Below are 18,039 nucleotides of genomic sequence, written 5' to 3'. Positions count from 1 at the left end.
ACTGACAACATGAACAGTCAGTGCAACTCATGTAAGTTCAGCTCTCATCATAATGCCATCATGTCATGTGACTCCAGTCAGTGTGATGGCTGTGACTGAACTCTGTCTGTGAGCTTGTAGTTAGTTCATAAGCACAGACAGACAGTCTGAGGCCGTCTGTGAGCTGCTGTCAGTAATCCAGCTCCTGGTCTTTGATTTAGTGATTTTCTCAACTTCACTGACGAGTTTTTCAGGGGCAAATTTGGTATTCATGAAAGTTGTTTCATCTGGGATTGGTTCTGAAGTCAGCCCGTTGGTGAATGCGTTCACATCAGCTCAACAGACATCCTCAGATTTAAATCATTATAATAATAATATATATGAGATCACCATTTGGGACTCCTGCATCTGTGCTTTTTCAAATAATAGAACAAATACAATTGCAATCACTTTCAAGTAAACCAGATTGCTCCATCAGACAAGAAAAAAGCTTAATGTTGAGCTTTTGTTTTGAAGGACAACAGCAGAAAAGCCCAACTCACGGAGGTAAGACCTGGCAAGTCGCCAAGAATCTCGGCTGTCGCGCATGCGCAGGTGTAACCTGTTAATGTCGTAACGTAAACATTTACACTAAGGTACAGGCATTACAACATTTATTTATTGATGACGTAGTTGTATGTCTTGTACTTTGAACTTGTGTAATATGTAAAGTTATGAATAAAGGTATTTCTGCATTTCCCCGCGCCACCTGTACTATACGCTCCCCTCTTTCAGGAGCACAGCTGACAACACGGCTGTCAGAGAACCCGCTTTCAGACGTTCATTAAAATCAGGCGGAGATCTTTTCTGACGTCGATCTTCCAGTCAGGAAGAAAACGTTTCAGAAGACACTTCAGAAAATGTTCGAGAACGAGGAACAATGTGTTTCTGATTTTATTTTCATTTTATTTTGGAGATCGACAGGAACGTCTCTCGAGATCGACATCCGAATCGGGTTGGCGACCACTGGTCTAGACCACCGTCTACACCACGATCCAGACCAGTCCAGACCACCATCCAGACCACCGTCTAGACCACTGTCTACACCACCGTCTAGACCACCATCCAGACCACCGTCTACACCACCGTCTAGACCACCGTCTAGACCACCATCCAGACCACCGTCTACACCACCATCCAGACCAACGTCTAGACCACCATCCAGACCACCGTCTAGACCACCATCCAGACCACCATCTACACCACCGTCTAGACCACCATCCAGACCACCGTCTACACCACCAACTAGACCACCGTCTAGACCACCATCCAGACCACCGTCTAGACCACCATCCAGACCACCGTCTAGACCACCATCCAGACCACCATCTACACCACCGTCTAGACCACCATCCAGACCACCGTCTACACCACCAACTAGACCACCATCCAGACCACCGTCTACACCACCATCCAGACCACCGTCTAGACCACCATCCAGACCACCATCTACACCACCGTCTAGACCACCATCCAGACCACCGTCTAGACCACCATCCAGACCACCACCATCAGACCACCATCCAGACCACCATCCAGACCACCGTCTAGACCACCATCCAGACCACCGTCTACACCACCAACTAGACCACCGTCTAGACCACCATCCAGACCACCGTCTACACCACCATCCAGACCACCGTCTACACCACCATCCAGACCACCGTCTAGACCACCATCTATACCACCATCCAGGCCACCGTCTACACCACCATCCAGACCACCGTCTACACCACCAACTAGACCACCGTCTACACCACCATCCAGACCACCGTCTACACCACCATCCAGACCACCGTCTACGCCACCATCCAGACCACCGTCTACACCACCGTCTACACCACCATCCAGACCACCGTCTACACCACCAACTAGACCACTATCCAGACCACCGTCTAGACCACCATCCAGACCACCGTCTACACCACCATCCAGGCCACCGTCTACACCACCAACTACACCACCATCCAGACCACCGCTCACACCACCATCAGACCACCGTCTACACCACCAACTAGACCACCATCCAGACCACCGTCTAGACCACCGTCTACACCACCATCCAGACCACCATCCAGACCACTGTCTAGACCACCATCTACACCACCATCCAGACCACCGTCTAAACCACCATCCAGACCACTGTCTACACCACCGTCTAGACTACATATGGATCCGATGACCACCATCAGACCACCGTCTGAACACCACCATCAGACCGTCCATTGACCACATGTGTGATAATGTCTGTAGGACCTTTACCTCAGAGACCACCATCCAGACCACCGTCTGTAGGACCTTTACCTCAGAGACCACCATCCAGACCACCGTCTGTAGGACCTTTACCTCAGAGACCACCATCCAGACCACCGACTGTAGGACCTTTACCTCAGACAGACCACCACCTCAGACCACCATCCAGACCACCGCTGTGGGACCAGGACCTTTACCTCAGAGACCACCATCCAGACCACCCTCTGGGACCTTTACCTCAGAGACCACCATCCAGACCACCGACTGTAGGGACCTTTACCTCAGAGACCACCATCCAGACCACTGTCTGTAGGACCTTTACCTCAGAGACCACCATCCAGACCACCGACTGTAGGACCTTTACCTCAGAGACCACCATCCAGACCACCGACTGTAGGACCTTTACCTCAGAGACCACCATCCAGACCACCGACTGTAGGACCTTTACCTCAGAGACCACCTCATGCACTAAAGGAACATGTGAACGCTTTACTGGTGAGGCTGTATTCAACTTCACATCTTCTTCGATGGTGGCTTTACACGCTATGATCACTTCTTCTGACTTTAAACGTGGATGTAACGGTCGTGGTGAGGTGGTTCCCCCACTCGTGGCCTCTGGTCTCCATCCTGTGACTCCTTGTCTTCACTAGCTGAGCACCTCCTTCATCGTTTCCTCTGATGTGTTCGTGCTCCAGAGCTGGACTCCTTCCAGTTGGCGGTGTGTTGGTGGTCTTCAGACCTCGACGGCTCCTCTGGCCACGCAGCTATAGGGCGATTTTTACTATAACAATATGCTTGGCCGATAATGTTTCTGTAAATGCTTCATCGTGAAACGTGTACAATGAGCTGAGCATGAAGTCACTCAAAGGATTCTTCACCTCTTCTCTCTTACAGAAAATAGTGAAAGCAGGAGATAAAGACCTGGACGGACAGCTGGACTTCAAGGAGTTTGTTCATTATCTCAGAGACCACGAGAAGAAACTCCGGCTGGTCTTCAAGAGCCTGGACAAGAAGAACGATGGTACGGAGTCCTGTTCATCCTGTTGAGACCGTTAGAGTGGGAGTCATTGGGAAGGAGGCCTGGTCCAGAACAGAGGCTGGACCAGGACCAGCAGGTCCAATGGACCCTATGAGACGTGAAGTCACAAGGACTCAGGAGAGGAAGCAGAGTTAGTAATGTGTGATGGAGAGATGAAGATACATCCATGAGAGGAGAGGAGAGAGGTGCTCAGTGCATCCTAAACGTCCATAAGGAGAGAGGAGAGGAGCTCAGTGTATCCTAAGCGTCCATAAGGAGAGGAGAGAGGAGCTCAGTGTATCCTAAACGTCCATAAGGAGAGAGGAGCTCAGTGTATCCTAGCGTCCATAAGGAGAGAGGAGCTCAGTGTATCCTAAGCATCCATAAGGAGAGAGGAGCTCAGTGTATCCTAAGCGTCCATAAGGAGAGGAGAGAGGAGCTCAGTGTATCCTAAACGTCCATAAGGAGAGAGGAGAGAAGAGCTCAATGTATCCTAAGCGTCCATAAGGAGAGAGGAGAGAGGTGCTCAGTGTATCCTAAGCGTCCATAAGGAGAGAGGAGCTCAGTGTATCCTAAGTGTCCATAAGGAGAGAGGAGAGAGGAGCTCAGTGCATCCTAAACGTCCATAAGGAGAGAGGAGCTCAGTGTATCCTAAGCGTCCATAAGGAGAGAGGAGAGAGGAGCTAAGTGTATCCTAAACGTCCATAAGGAGAGAGGAGAGAGGAGCTCAGTGTATCCTAAGCATCCATAAAGAGAGAGGAGAGAGGAGCTCAGTGTATCCTAAACGTCCATAAGGAGAGAGGAGAGGAGCTCAGTGTATCCTAAGCGTCCATGAGGAGAGTAGAGAGGAGCTCAGTGTATCCTAAGCGTCCATAAGGAGAGAGGAGCTCAGTGTATCCTAAGCGTCCATGAGGAGAGAGGAGCTCAGTGTATCCTAAGCGTCCTTAAGAAGAGAGGAGAGGAGAGAGGAGCTCAGTGTATCCTAAACGTCTATAAGGAGAGAGGAGCTCAGTGTATCCTAAGCGTCCATAAGGAGAGAGGAGCTCAGTGTATCCTAAGCGTCCATAAGGAGAGAGGAGCTCAGTGTATCCTAAGCGTCCATAAGGAGAGAGGAGAGAGGAGCTCAGTGTATCCTAAGCGTCCATAAGGAAAGAGGAGAGAGGAGCTCAGTGTATCCTAAGCGTCCATAAGGAGAGAGGAGAGAGGTGCTCAGTGTATCCTAAGCGTCCATAAGGAGAGAGGAGAGGAGAGAGGAGCTCGGTGTATCCTAAGCGTCCTTAAGAAGAGAGGAGAGGAGAGAGGAGCTCAGTGTATCCTACGCGTATTTAAGGAGAGGAGAGAGGAGAGAGGAGCTCGGTGTATCCTAAGCGTCCTTAAGAAGAGAGGAGAGGAGTGAGGAGCTCAGTGTATCCTACGCGTCCATAAGGAGAGAGGAGAGAGGAGCTCAGTGTATCCTAAACGTCCATAAGGAGAGAGGAGAGAGGAGCTCAATGTATCCTAAGCGTCCATAAGGAGAGAGGAGAGAGGTGCTCAGTGTATCCTAAACGTCCATAAGGAGAGAGGAGAGGAGAGAGGAGCTCAGTGTATCCTAAGCGTCCTTAAGGAGAGAGGAGAGGAGAGAGGAGCTCAGTGTATCCTAAGCATCCTTAAGAAGAGAGGAGAGGAGAGAGGAGCTCAGTGTATCCTACGCGTCCTTAAGGAGAGGAGAGAGCAGCTCAGTGTATCCTAAACGTCCATAAGGAGAGAGGAGCTCAGTGTATCCTCAGCGTCCATAAGGAGAGAGGAGAGAGGAGCTCAGTGTATCCTAAGCGTCCATAAGGAGAGAGGAGCTCAGTGTATCCTCAGCGTCCATAAGGAGAGAGGAGAGAGGAGCTCAGTGTATCCGAAACATCCATAAGGAGAGAGGAGAGGAGAGAGGAGCTCAGTGTATCCTAAGCGTCCATAAGGAGAGAGGAGAGTAGAGAGGAGCTCAGTGTATCCTAAGCGTCCATAAGGAGAGAGGAGCTCAGTGTATCCTAAGCGTCCATAAGGAGAGAGGAGAGGAGAGGGCTCAGTGTATCCTAAGCGTCCTTAAGGAGAGAGGGGAGGAGAGAGGCGCCCAGTGTTTCCTAAGCGTCTATAAGGAGAGGAGAGAGCTCAGTGTATCCTAAACATAAGGAGAGAGGAGAGAGGAGCTCAGTGTATCCTAAGCGTCCATAAGGAGAGAGGAGCTCAGTGTATCCTAAGCGTCCATAAGGAGAGAGGAGCTCAGTGTATCCTAAGTGTTCATAAGGAGAGAGGAGAGAGGAGCTCAGTGTATCCTAAGCGTCCATAAGGAGAGAGGAGAGAGGAGCCCAGTGTATCCTGGCGTCCATAAGGAGAGAGGAGAGAGAGAGCTCAGTGTATCCTAAGCGTCCATAAGGAGAGAGGAGAGAGGAGCTCAGTGTATCCTAAGCGTCCATAAGGAGAGGAGAGGTGCTCAGTGTATCCTAAGCGTCCATAAGGAGAGAGAGAGAGGAGCTCAGTGTATCCTAAGCGTCCATAAGGAGAGGAGAGAGGCTCAGTGTATCCTAAGCGTCCATAAGGAGAGAGGAGAGGGCTCAGTGTATCCTAAGCGTCCATAAGGAGAGAGGAGAGAGGAGCTCAGTGCATCCTCGCGTCCATAAGGAGAGAGAGCTCAGTGTATCCTAAGGGTCCATAAGGAGAGAGGAGCTCAGTGTATCCTGGCGTCCATAAGGAGAGAGGAGAGAGGCTCAGTGTATCCTAAGCATCCATAAGGAGAGAGGAGAGAGGAGCTCAGTGTATCCTAAGCGTCCATCAGGAGAGAGGAGAGAGGAGCTCAGTGTATCCTAGCGTCCATAAGGAGAGAGGAGAGAGGAGCTCAGTGTATCGTAGCGTCCATAAGGAGAGAGCTCAGTGTATCCTAAACGTCCATAAGGAGAGAGGAGAGAGGAGCTCAGTGTATCCTAAGCGTCCATAAGGAGAGAGGAGAGAGAGGAGCTCAGTGTATCCTAAGCGTCTATAAGGAGAGAGGAGGGCTCAGTGTATCCTAAGCGTCTATAAGGAGAGAGGAGCTCAGTGTATCCTAAGCATCCATAAGGAGAGGAGAGCTCAGTGTATCCTAAGCGTCCATAAGGAGGGCTCAGTGTATCCTAAGCGTCCATAAGGAGAGAGAGGAGAGAGAGGGCTCAGTGTCCTAGCGTCCATAAGGAAGGAGAGAGGAGCTCAGTGTATCCTGGCGTCCATAAGGAGAGAGGAGAGGTGCTCAGTGTATCCTAAGCGTCCATAAGGAGAGAGAGAGCTCAGTGTATCCTAAGCGTCCATAAGGAGAGGAGGAGAGGAGGGCTCAGTGTATCCTAAGCGTCCATAAGGAGAGAGAGAGCTCAGAAGGAGAGAGGAGCTCAGTGTATCCTAAGCGTCCATAAGGAGAGAGGAGGCTCAGTGTCAGGAGAGAGGAGCTCAGTGTATCCTAAGCGTCCATAAGGAGAGAGAGAGAGCTCAGTGTATCCTAAGCGTCCTTAAGGAGAGAGGAGAGAGGGCTCAGTGTATCCTAAGCGTCCATAAGGAGAGGAGAGAGGGCTCAGTGTATCCTAAGCGTCCATAAGGAGAGAGGAGAGAGGGCTCAGTGTATCCTAAGCGTCCATAAGGAGAGGAGAGGGCTCAGTGTATCCTAAGCGTCCATAAGGAGAGAGGAGAGGGGCTCAGTGTATCCTAAGCGTCCATAAGGAGAGAGGAGAGGAGAGAGGAGCTCAGTGTATCCTAAGCGTCCATAAGGAGAGAGGAGAGGAGAGCAGCTCAGTGTATCCTAAGCGTCCATAAGGAGAGGAGAGGAGCTCAGTGTATCCTAAGCGTCCATAAGGAGAGAGGAGAGGAGCTCAGTGTATCCTAAGCATCCATAAGGAGAGAGGAGAAGAGAGGGCTCAGTGTATCCTAGCGTCCATAAGGAGGGAGGAGAGAGGAGCTCAGTGTATCCTGGCGTCCATAAGGAGAGAGGAGAGAGAGGGCTCAGTGTATCCTAAGCGTCCATAAGGAGAGAGGAGCTCAGTGTATCCTAAGGAGAGAGGAGCTCAGTGTATCCTGGCGTCCATAAGGAGAGAGAGGGCTCAGTGTATCCTAAGCGTCCATAAGGAGAGGAGAGGAGCTCAGTGTATCCTAAGCGTCCATAAGGAGAGAGGAGAGAGAGCTCAGTGTATCCTAAGTCATAAGGAGGAGCGTCCATAAGGAGAGAGAGGAGCTCAGTGTATCCTAAGCGTCCATAAGGAGAGAGGAGAGGAGAGGAGCTCAGTGTATCCTAAGCGTCCATAAGGAGAGAGGAGCTCAGTGTATCCTAAGCGTCCATAAGGAGAGAGGAGCTCAGTGTATCCTAAGTCCATAAGGAGAGGAGAGGAGCTCAGTGTATCCTAAGCGTCCATAAGGAGGAGAGAGAGGAGGCTCAGTGTATCCTAAGCGTCCATAAGGAGAGAGGAGAGAGGAGAGGAGCTCAGTGTATCCTAAGCGTCCATAAGAGAGAGAGAGGAGAGGAGAGAGGGCTCAGTGTATCCTAAGCGTCCTTAAGGAGAGAGGAGAGAGACAGCTCAGTGTATCCTAAGCGTCCATAAGGAGAGAGAGAGCTCAGTGTATCCTAGCGTCCATAAGGAGAGGGAGAGCTCAGTGTATCCTAAGCGTCCATAAGGAGAGGAGAGAGGGCTCAGTGTATCCTAAGCGTCCATAAGGAGAGAGGAGGAGGAGAGAGGAGCTCAGTGTATCCTAAGCATCCTAAGGAGAGAGGAGAGAGAGCTCAGTGTATCCTAAGGCGTCCATAAGGAGAGAGAGAGCTCAGTGTATCCTAAGCGTCCATAAGGAGAGAGGAGAGGGCTCAGTGTATCCTAAGCGTCCATAAGGAGAGAGGAGAGAGAGGAGCTCAGTGTATCCTAAGCGTCCATAAGGAGAGAGGAGAGAGGGCTCAGTGTATCCTGGCGTCCATAAGGGAGAGAGGAGGGAGAGAGGAGGGAGAGAGGAGCTCAGTGTATCCTAAGCGTCCATAAGGAGAGAGGAGAGGAGAGAGGGCTCAGTGTATCCTAAGCGTCCATAAGGAGAGAGGAGGGCTCAGTGTATCCTAGCGTCTATAAGGAGAGAGGAGAGGAGCTCAGTGTATCCTAAGCGTCTATAAGGAGAGAGAGCTCAGTGTATCCTAAGCGTCCATAAGGAGAGGAGAGAGGAGCTCAGTGTATCCTAAGCGTCCATAAAGAGAGGAGGAGCTCAGTGTATCCTGGCGTCCATAAGGAGAGAGGAACTCAGTGTATCCTAAGCGTCCATAAGGAGAGAGGAGCTCAGTGTATCCTAAGCGTCCATAAGGAGAGAGGAGGTCAGTGTATCCTAAGCATCCATAAGGAGAGAGGAGAGAGAGGAGCTCAGTGTATCCTGGCGTCCATAAGGAGAGAGAGGAGAGGGCTCAGTGTATCCTAAGCGTCCATAAGGAGAGAGAGGAGAGAGAGGGAGCTCAGTGTATCCTGGCGTCCATAAGGAGAGAGGAGAGAGGTGCTCAGTGTATCCTAAGCGTCCATAAGGAGAGAGGAGAGGCTCAGAGAGGAGCTCAGTGTATCCTAAGCGTCCATAAGGAGAGGAGAGAGAGGAGCTCAGTGTATCCTGGCGTCCATAAGGAGAGGAGAGAGAGGCTCAGTGTATCCTAGCGTCCATAAGGAGAGAGGAGCTCAGTGTATCCTAAGCGTCCATAAGGAGAGAGGAGAGGGCTCAGTGTATCCTAAGCGTCCATAAGGAGAGAGAGAGAGGCTCAGTGTATCCTAAGCGTCCATAAGGAGAGAGGAGAGGAGAGAGGAGCTCAGTGTATCCTAAGCGTCCATAAGGAGAGAGGGGAGGAGAGAGGAGCTCAGTGTATCCTAAACGTCCATAAGGAGAGAGGAGAGGGCTCAGTGTATCCTAAGCGTCCATAAGGAGAGAGGAGAGGGCTCAGTGTATCCTAAGCGTCCATAAGGAGAGAGGAGAGGGCTCAGTGTATCCTAAGCGTCCATAAGGAGAGAGGGGAGGAGGGCTCAGTGTATCCTAAGCGTCCATAAGGAGAGAGAGAGCTCAGTGTATCCTAAACCATAAGGAGAGAGGAGCTCAGTGTATCCTAGCGTCCATAAGGAGAGAGGAGAGGAGGAGAGGGCTCAGTGTATCCTAAGCGTCCATAAGGAGAGAGGAGAGGAGAGAGGAGCTCAGTGTATCCTAAGCATCCATAAGGAGAGAGGAGAGAGGAGCTCAGTGTCTCCTAAGCGTCTATAAGGAGAGGAGGAGAGAGGAGCTCAGTGTATCCTAGCGTCCATAAGGAGAGAGAGGAGCTCAGTGTATCCTAAGCGTCCATAAGGAGAGAGGAGCTCAGTGTATCCTAAGCGTCCATAAGGAGAGAGGAGCTCAGTGTATCCTAAGCGTCCATAAGGAGAGAGAGGAGAGGGCTCAGTGTATCCTAAGCGTCCATAAGGAGAGAGGAGGGAGCTCAGTGTATCCTAAGCGTCCATAAGGAGAGAGAGAGACTCAGTGTATCCTAAGCGTCCATAAGGAGAGAGAGCTCAGTGTATCCTAAGCGTCCATAAGGAGAGAGGAGAGAGAGGAGCTCAGTGTATCCTAAGCGTCCATAAAGAGAGGAGAGAGGAGGAGGCTCAGTGTATCCTAAGGCGTCTATAAGGAGAGGAGCTCAGTGTATCCTAAGCGTCCATAAGGAGAGAGGAGGGGAGCTCAGTGTATCCTAAGCGTCCATAAGGAGAGAGGAGCTCAGTGTATCCTAAGCGTCCATAAGGAGAGAGGAGAGAGGAGCTCAGTGTATCCTAAGCGTCCATAAGGAGAGAAGAGAGGAGCTCAGTGTATCCTAAGCGTCCATAAGGAGAGAGGAGAGGAGGGCTCAGTGTATCCTAAGCGTCCATAAGGAGAGAGGAGGCTCAGTGTATCCTAAGCGTCTATAAGGAGAGAGGAGAGAGCTCAGTGTATCCTAAGCGTCCATAAGGAGAGAGTGTATCCTAAGCCATAAGGAGAGAGAGGGCTCAGTGTATCCTATGCGTCTATAAGGAGAGAGGAGCTCAGTGTATCCTAAGCGTCCATAAGGAGAGGAGAGAGGCTCAGTGTATCCTAGCGTCCATAAGGAGAGAGGAGAGGAGGAGCTCAGTGTATCCTAAGCGTCCATAAGGAGAGAGAGGAGAGGAGCTCAGTGTATCCTAAGCGTCCATAAGGAGAGAGGAGAGGAGGGCTCAGTGTATCCTAAGCGTCCATAAGGAGAGGGCTCAGAGGAGAAGGAGAGGGCTCAGTGTATCCTAAGCGTCCATAAGGAGAGAGGAGAGGAGAGGGCTCAGTGTATCCTAAGCGTCCATAAGGAGAGGAGAGAGAGCTCAGTGTATCCTAAGCGTCCATAAGGAGAGAGAGAGAGGAGCTCAGTGTATCCTAAAGCGTCCATAAGGAGAGAGAGGAGAGAGGAGCTCAGTGTATCCTAAGCGTCCATAAGGAGAGAGCAGAGGAGAGGGCTGCTCAGTGTATCCTCAGCGTCCATAAGGACAGAGGAGCTCAGTGTATCCTAAGCGTCCATAAGGAGAGAGAGAGGAGCTCAGTGTATCCTCAGCGTCCATAAGGAGAGAGGAGAGAGGAGCTCAGTGTATCCTAAGCGTCCATAAGGAGAGAGGAGAGGCTCAGTGTCCTAAGCGTCCATAAGGAGAGAGGAGAGAGAGAGCTCAGTGTATCCTAAGCGTCCATAAGGAGAGGAGGAGCTCAGTGTATCCTAGCGACCATAAGGAGAGAGGAGAGAGGAGAGGCTCAGTGTATCCTAGCGTCCATAAGGAGAGAGGAGAGGAGAGCTCAGTGTATCCTAAGCATCCATAAGGAGAGAGGAGCTCAGTGTAGCCTAAGCGTCTATAAGGAGAGAGGAGCTCAGTGTATCCTAAGCGTCCATAAGGAGAGAGGAGCTCAGTGTATCCTAAACGTCCATAAGGAGAGAGAGGCTCAGTGTATCCTAAGCGTCCATAAGGAGAGAGGAGAGGAGAGGAGCTCAGTGTATCCTAAGCGTCCATAAGGAGAGAGGAGAGAGGAGCTCAGTGCATCCTAAGCGTCTATAAGGGAGAGGAGGAGCTCAGTGTCTCCTAAACGTCCATAAGGAGAGAGAGGAGCTCAGTGTATCCTAAGCGTCCATAAGGAGAGAGGAGCTCAGTGTATCCTAAGCGTCCATAAGGAGAGAGGAGCTCAGTGTATCCTAAGCGTCCATAAGGAGAGAGGAGAGAGGAGCTCAGTGTATCCTAAGCGTCCATAAGGAGAGAGGAGAGAGGAGCTCAGTGTATCCTAAGCGTCCATAAGGAGAGAGGAGAGAGGAGCTCAGTGTATCCTAAGCGTCCATAAGGAGAGGAGAGAGGAGCTCAGTGTATCCTAAGCGTCCATAAGGAGAGGAGAGAGAGAGGAGCTCAGTGTATCCTAAGCGTCCATAAGGAGAGAGGAGAGAGGAGCTCAGTGTATCCTAAGCGTCCATAAGGAGAGAGGAGAGAGGAGCTCAGTGTATCCTAAGCGTCCATAAGGAGAGAGGAGAGGAGCTCAGTGTATCCTAAGCGTCCATAAGGAGAGAGGAGAGAGAGGAGCTCAGTGTATCCTAAGCGTCCATAAGGAGAGAGGAGAGAGGAGCTCAGTGTATCCTAAGCGTCCATAAGGAGAGAGGAGAGCTCAGTGTATCCTAAGCCCATAAGGAGAGAGGAGAGGAGCTCAGTGTATCCTAAGCGTCTATAAGGAGAGAGAGAGGGCTCAGTGTATCCTAGCGTCCATAAGGAGAGAGGAGAGGAGCTCAGTGTATCCTAAGGCCCATAAGGAGAGAGAGGAGCTCAGTGTATCCTAAACGCCTATAAGGAGAGAGGAGCTCAGTGTATCCTAAGCGTCCATAAGGAGAGAGAGGAGCTCAGTGTATCCTAAGCGTCCATAAGGAGAGAGAGGGGAGAGGAGCTCAGTGTATCCTAAGCATCCATAAGGAGAGAGGAGAGAGGAGCTCAGTGTATCCTAAGCGTCCCTAAGGAGAGACCACAGGAGCTCAGTGTATCCTAAGGCCATAAGGAGAGGAGAGGAGCTCAGTGTATCCTAAGCGTCCATAAGGAGAGAGGAGCTCAGTGTATCCTAAGCGTCCATAAGGAGAGAGGAGAGAGGAGCTCAGTGTATCCTAAGCGTCCTTAAGGAGAGAGGAGAGGAGAGGAGCTCAGTGTATCCTAAGCGTCTATAAGGAGAGGAGAGAGGAGCTCAGTGTATCCTAAACATCTATAAGGAGAGAGGAGCTCAGTGTATCCTAAGCGTCCATAAGGAGAGAGGAGCTCAGTGTATCCTAAGCGTCCATAAGGAGAGAGGAGCTCAGTGTATCCTAAGCGTCCATAAGGAGAGAGGAGCTCAGTGTATCCTAAGCGTCCATAAGGAGAGAGGAACTCAGTGTATCCTAAGCGTCCATAAGGAGAGAGGAGCTCAGTGTATCCTAAGCGTCCATAAGGAGAGAGGAGAGGAGCTCAGTGTATCCTAAGCGTCCATAAGGAGAGAGGAGAGGAGCTCAGTGTATCCTAAGTCCATAAGGAGAGAGGAGAGGAGAGAGGAGCTCGGTGTATCCTAAGCGTCCTTAAGAAGAGAGGAGAGGAGAGAGGAGCTCAGTGTATCCTACGCGTCCTTAAGGAGAGGAGAGAGGAGCTCAGTGTATCCTAAACGTCCATAAGGAGAGAGGAGAGAGGAGCTCAATGTATCCTAAGCGTCCATAAGGAGAGAGGAGAGAGGTGCTCAGTGTATCCTAAACGTCCATAAGGAGAGAGGAGAGAGGAGCTCAGTGTATCCTAAGCGTCCATAAGGAGAGAGAGGAGAGAGGAGCTCAGTGTATCCTAAGCGCCCTTAAGGAGAGAGGAGAGGAGAGGAGCTCAGTGTATCCTAAACGTCTATAAGGAGAGAGGAGCTCAGTGTATCCTAAGCGTCCATAAGGAGAGAGGAGCTCAGTGTATCCTAAACGTCCATAAGGAGAGAGGAGCTCAGTGTATCCTAAACGTCTATAAGGAGAGAGGAGCTCAGTGTATCCTAAGTGTCCATAAGGAGAGAGGAGCTCAGTGTATCCTAAGCGTCCATAAGGAGAGAGGAGAGGAGAGAGGAGCTCAGTGTATCCTAAGCGCTCTTAAGGAGAGAGGAGAGGAGAGAGGAGCTCAGTGTATCCTAAACGTCTATAAGGAGAGAGGAGCTCAGTGTATCCTAAGCGTCCATAAGGAGAGAGGAGCTCAGTGTATCCTAAACGTCTATAAGGAGAGAGGAGCTCAGTGTATCCTAAGTGTCCATAAGGAGAGAGGAGCTCAGTGTATCCTAAACGTCTATAAGGAGAGAGGAGCTCAGTGTATCCTAAGCGTCCATAAGGAGAGAGGAGAGGAGAGAGGAGCTCAGTGTATCCTACGCGTCCTTAAGGAGAGGAGAGAGCAGCTCAGTGTATCCTAAACGTCCATAAGGAGAGAGGAGCTCAGTGTATCCTCAGCGTCCATAAGGAGAGAGGAGAGGAGCTCAGTGTATCCTAAGCGTCCATAAGGAGAGAGGAGAGGAGCTCAGTGTATCCTAAACGTCCATAAGGAGAGAGGAGAGAGGAGCTCAGTGTATCCTAAGCATCCATAAGGAGAGAGGAGAGGAGCTCAGTGTATCCTAAGCGTCCATAAGGAGAGAGGAGAGAGGAGCTCAGTGTATCCTAAGCGTCCATAAGGAGAGAGGAGAGGAGAGGAGCTCAGTGTATCCTAAGCGTCCATAAGGAGAGAGGAGCTCAGTGTATCCTAAGCGTCCATAAGGAGAGAGGAGAGGAGAGAGGAGCTCAGTGTATCCTAAGCGTCCTTAAGGAGAGAGGAGAGGAGAGAGGAGCTCAGTGTATCCTAAACATCTATAAGGAGAGAGGAGCTCAGTGTATCCTAAGCGTCCATAAGGAGAGAGGAGCTCAGTGTATCCTAAGCGTCCATAAGGAGAGAGGAGCTCAGTGTATCCTAAGCGTCCATAAGGAGAGAGGAGCTCAGTGTATCCTAAGCGTCCATAAGGAGAGAGGAGAGAGGAGCTCAGTGTATCCTAAGCGTCCATAAGGAGAGAGGAGCTCAGTGTATCCTAAGCGTCCATAAGGAGAGAGGAGAGAGGAGCTCAGTGTATCCTAAGCGTCCATAAGGAGAGAGGAGAGAGGTGCTCAGTGTATCCTAAGCGTCCATAAGGGGAGAGGAGAGAGGAGCTCGGTGTATCCTAAGCGTCCTTAAGAGGAGAGGAGAGAGGAGCTCAGTGTATCCTACGCGTCCTTAAGGAGAGGAGAGAGGAGCTCAGTGTATCCTAAACGTCCATAAGGAGAGAGGAGCTCAATGTATCCTAAGCGTCCATAAGGAGAGAGGAGAGAGGTGCTCAGTGTATCCTAAACGTCCATAAGGAGAGAGGAGAGAGGAGCTCAGTGTATCCTAAGCGTCCATAAGGAGAGAGGAGAGGAGAGAGGAGCTCAGTGTATCCTAAGCGTCCTTAAGGAGAGAGGAGAGGAGAGAGGAGCTCAGTGTATCCTAAACGTCTATAAGGAGAGAGGAGCTCAGTGTATCCTAAGCGTCCATAAGGAGAGAGGAGCTCAGTGTATCCTAAACGTCCATAAGGAGAGAGGAGCTCAGTGTATCCTAAACGTCTATAAGGAGAGAGGAGCTCAGTGTATCCTAAGTGTCCATAAGGAGAGAGGAGCTCAGTGTATCCTAAACGTCTATAAGGAGAGAGGAGCTCAGTGTATCCTAAGCGTCCATAAGGAGAGAGGAGAGGAGAGAGGAGCTCAGTGTATCCTAAGCATCCTTAAGAAGAGAGGAGAGGAGAGAGGAGCTCAGTGTATCCTACGCGTCCTTAAGGAGAGGAGAGAGGAGCTCAGTGTATCCTAAGCGTCCATAAGGAGAGAGGAGAGAGGAGCTCAGTGTATCCTAAGCGTCCATAAGGAGAGAGGAGAGAGGTGCTCAGTGTATCCTAAGCGTCCATAAGGAGAGAGGAGAGGAGAGAGGAGCTCAGTGTATCCTAAGCGTCCATAAGGAGAGAGGAGCTCAGTGTATCCTAAGCGTCCATAAGGAGAGAGGAGAGAGGAGCTCAGTGTATCCTAAGCGTCCCCCTCAGCCTCTCAGCCTCTAGCAGCATCTCCAGGTGAACCTGGTTCAGGTTTAACTATCAGACCATCAGGAGGAAAGACTTCAGTCTCCATGAGGGGGCGGAGTCTCCAGGACTGAAGGTGGAACTGGTTCATAAAAGAGGAGGAGCTTGAGACCTGAAGGCTCTGGCTCCTCCTACTTTAGACTATAGGGACTACAAGTAGCCCCGCCTCTAGTGAGGCAGCTTTCTAGTGGGGTAACATGGTACTACAAGCTCTCTAGTGGGGTAACATGGTACTACAAGCTCTCTAGTGGGGTAACATGGCACTACAAGCTCTCTAGTGGGGTAACATGTTACTACAAGCTCTCTAGTGGGGTAACATGTTACTACAAGCTCTCTAGTGGGGTAACATGGTACTACAAGCTCTCTAGTGGGGTAACATGGTACTACAAGCTCTCTAGTGGGGTAACATGGTACTACAAGCTCTCTAGTGGGGCAACATGGTACTACAAGCTCTCTAGTGGGGTAACATGGTACTACAAGCTCTCTAGTGGGGTAACATGGTACTACAAGCTCTCTAGTGGGGTAATATGGTACTACAAGCTCTCTAGTGGGGCAACATGGTACTACAAGCTCTCTAGTGGGGTAATATGGTACTACAAGCTCTCTAGTGGGGTAACATGGTACTACAAGCTCTCTAGTGGGGCAACATGGTACTACAAGCTCTCTAGTGGGGTAACATGGTACCACAAGCCTCTAGTGGGGTAACATGGTACAACAAGCTCTCTAGTGGGGTAACATGGTACTACAAGCTCTCTAGTGGGGCAATATGGTACTACAAGCTCTCTAGTGGGGTAATATGGTACTACAAGCTCTCTAGTGGGGTAACATAGTACTACAAGCTCTCTAGTGGGGTAATATGGTACTACAAGCTCTCTAGTGGGGTAACATGGTACTACAAGGTCTCTAGTGGGGTAACATGGTACTACAAGCTCTCTAGTGGGGCAACATGGTACTACAAGCTCTCTAGTGGGGTAACATGGTACTACAAGCTCTCTAGTGGGGTAACATGGTACTACAAGCTCTCTAGTGGGGTAACATGGTACTATGAGCTCTCTAGTGGGGTAACATGGTACTACGAGCTCTCTAGTGGGGTAACATGGTACTATGAGCTCTCTAGTGGGGTAACATGGTACTACAAGCTCTCTAGTGGGGTAATATGGTACTACAAGCTCTCTAGTGGGGCAACATGGTACTACAAGCTCTCTAGTGGGGCAACATGGTACTACAAGCTCTCTAGTGGGGCAACATGGTACCACAAGCTCTCTAGTGGGGTAATATGGTACTATGAGCTCTCTAGTGGGCAACATGGTACCACAAGCCTCTAGTGGGGTAATATGGTACCACAAGCTCTAGTGGGGTAACATGGTACCACAAGCCTCTAGTGGGGCAACATGGTACCACAAGCTCTCTAGTGGGTAATATAGTACTACAAGCTCTCTAGTGGGGTAACATGGTACTACAAGCTCTCTAGTGGGGTAACATGGTACTACAAGCTCTCTAGTGGGGTAACATGGTACTACAAGCTCTCTAGTGGGGCAACATGGTACTACAAGCTCTCTAGTGGGGCAACATGGTACTACAAGCTCTCTAGTGGGGTAACATGGTACTACAAGCTCTCTAGTGGGGCAACATGGTACTACAAGCTCTCTAGTGGGGTAACATGGTACTACAGGCTCTCTAGTGGGGTAACATGGTACTACAAGCTCTCTAGTGGGGTAATATGGTACTACAAGCTCTCTAGTGGGTTAACATGGTACTACAAGCTCTCTAGTGGGGTAACATGGTACTACAAGACGTTAGTGAGGCAGCTCTTGAACAATAAAATGAACAATGCAAGACTAGAAACAAACCCCTCCCTCTCTTTCTTTAGCAGGTGGCATCAAAGACAAACTTAGTTATTTGTGTAACCTCATATCACAGACAGCGCAGTGAACTCTGTCCTCAAGTCTCTGTAGTGGATCTAATGGAAGTCATGACTGTGTTCAGGGCGGATCGACTCCCAGGAGATCGTGCAGTCACTGCGAGACCTTGGGGTGAAGATCTCTGAGGAGCAGGCGGAGAAGATCCTCAAGAGGTGAGAGCAGCGCCTGATGTGAGGATGGGTTTGGTCCACTTGTAGTCTCCCGTCACGTTGAGGTTCTCCCTTCATGTTGAGGTTCTCCCATCACGTTGAGGTTCCCCCGTCACGTTGAGGTTCTCCCAGCACGTCGAGGTTCCCCTTCACGTCGAGGTTCTCCCGTCACGTTGAGGTTCCCCGTCACGTTGAGGTTCCCCGTCACGTCGAGGTTCCCCATCACGCTGAGATTCCCCTTCACGTTGAGGTTCCCCCGTCACGTTGAGGTTCTCCCGTCACGTCGAGGTACCCCCGGCACGTCGAGGTTCTCCCGTCACGTCGAGGTTCCCCTAAACGTTGAGGTTCACCCGTCACGTTCAGGTTCTCCCGTCACGTCGAGGTTCTCCCGTCACGTTGAGGTTCTCCCGTCACGTCGAGGTTCCCCTTCACGTCGAGGTTCTCCCGTCACGTTGAGGTTCTCCCGTCACGTTGAGGTTCTCCCGTCACATTGAGGTTCCCCTTCACATTGAGGTTCCCCCGTCACGTTGAGGTTCTCCCATCACGTTGAGGTTCTCCCATCACGTTGAGG

General features: G+C 50.6%; 1 protein-coding gene across 5 annotated transcripts in view; it reads left to right on the top strand.

Moving 5' to 3' along the window:
* The window catches only part of slc25a25b (solute carrier family 25 member 25b), a 37,195-nt gene that overhangs the window by 2,284 nt on the left and 16,872 nt on the right, over positions 1-18,039 (top strand). For 4 of the 5 annotated variants that reach the window (XR_008833833.1, XM_056431889.1, XM_056431890.1 and 1 more), the window contains exons 2-3: positions 3,166-3,292; positions 17,384-17,471. Coding sequence is in view for 3 of the 5 variants with exons in the window: in XM_056431889.1 (XP_056287864.1) it covers positions 3,166-3,292; positions 17,384-17,471 (215 nt within the window). In the remaining 2 variants the exon portion in view is untranslated. Of the gene's footprint in view, positions 1-3,165; positions 3,293-17,383; positions 17,473-18,039 lie in introns of those variants that run through there. The other variant, XM_056431892.1, reaches the window with a different exon arrangement.

Source organism: Pseudoliparis swirei, chromosome 15 (assembly GCF_029220125.1).
Source record: "Pseudoliparis swirei isolate HS2019 ecotype Mariana Trench chromosome 15, NWPU_hadal_v1, whole genome shotgun sequence".
NCBI classification, from domain to species: domain Eukaryota; kingdom Metazoa; phylum Chordata; class Actinopteri; order Perciformes; family Liparidae; genus Pseudoliparis; species Pseudoliparis swirei.
The sequence above is the reverse complement of the archived record's forward strand: the minus strand, read 5'-3'. Positions and strand labels throughout refer to the sequence as shown.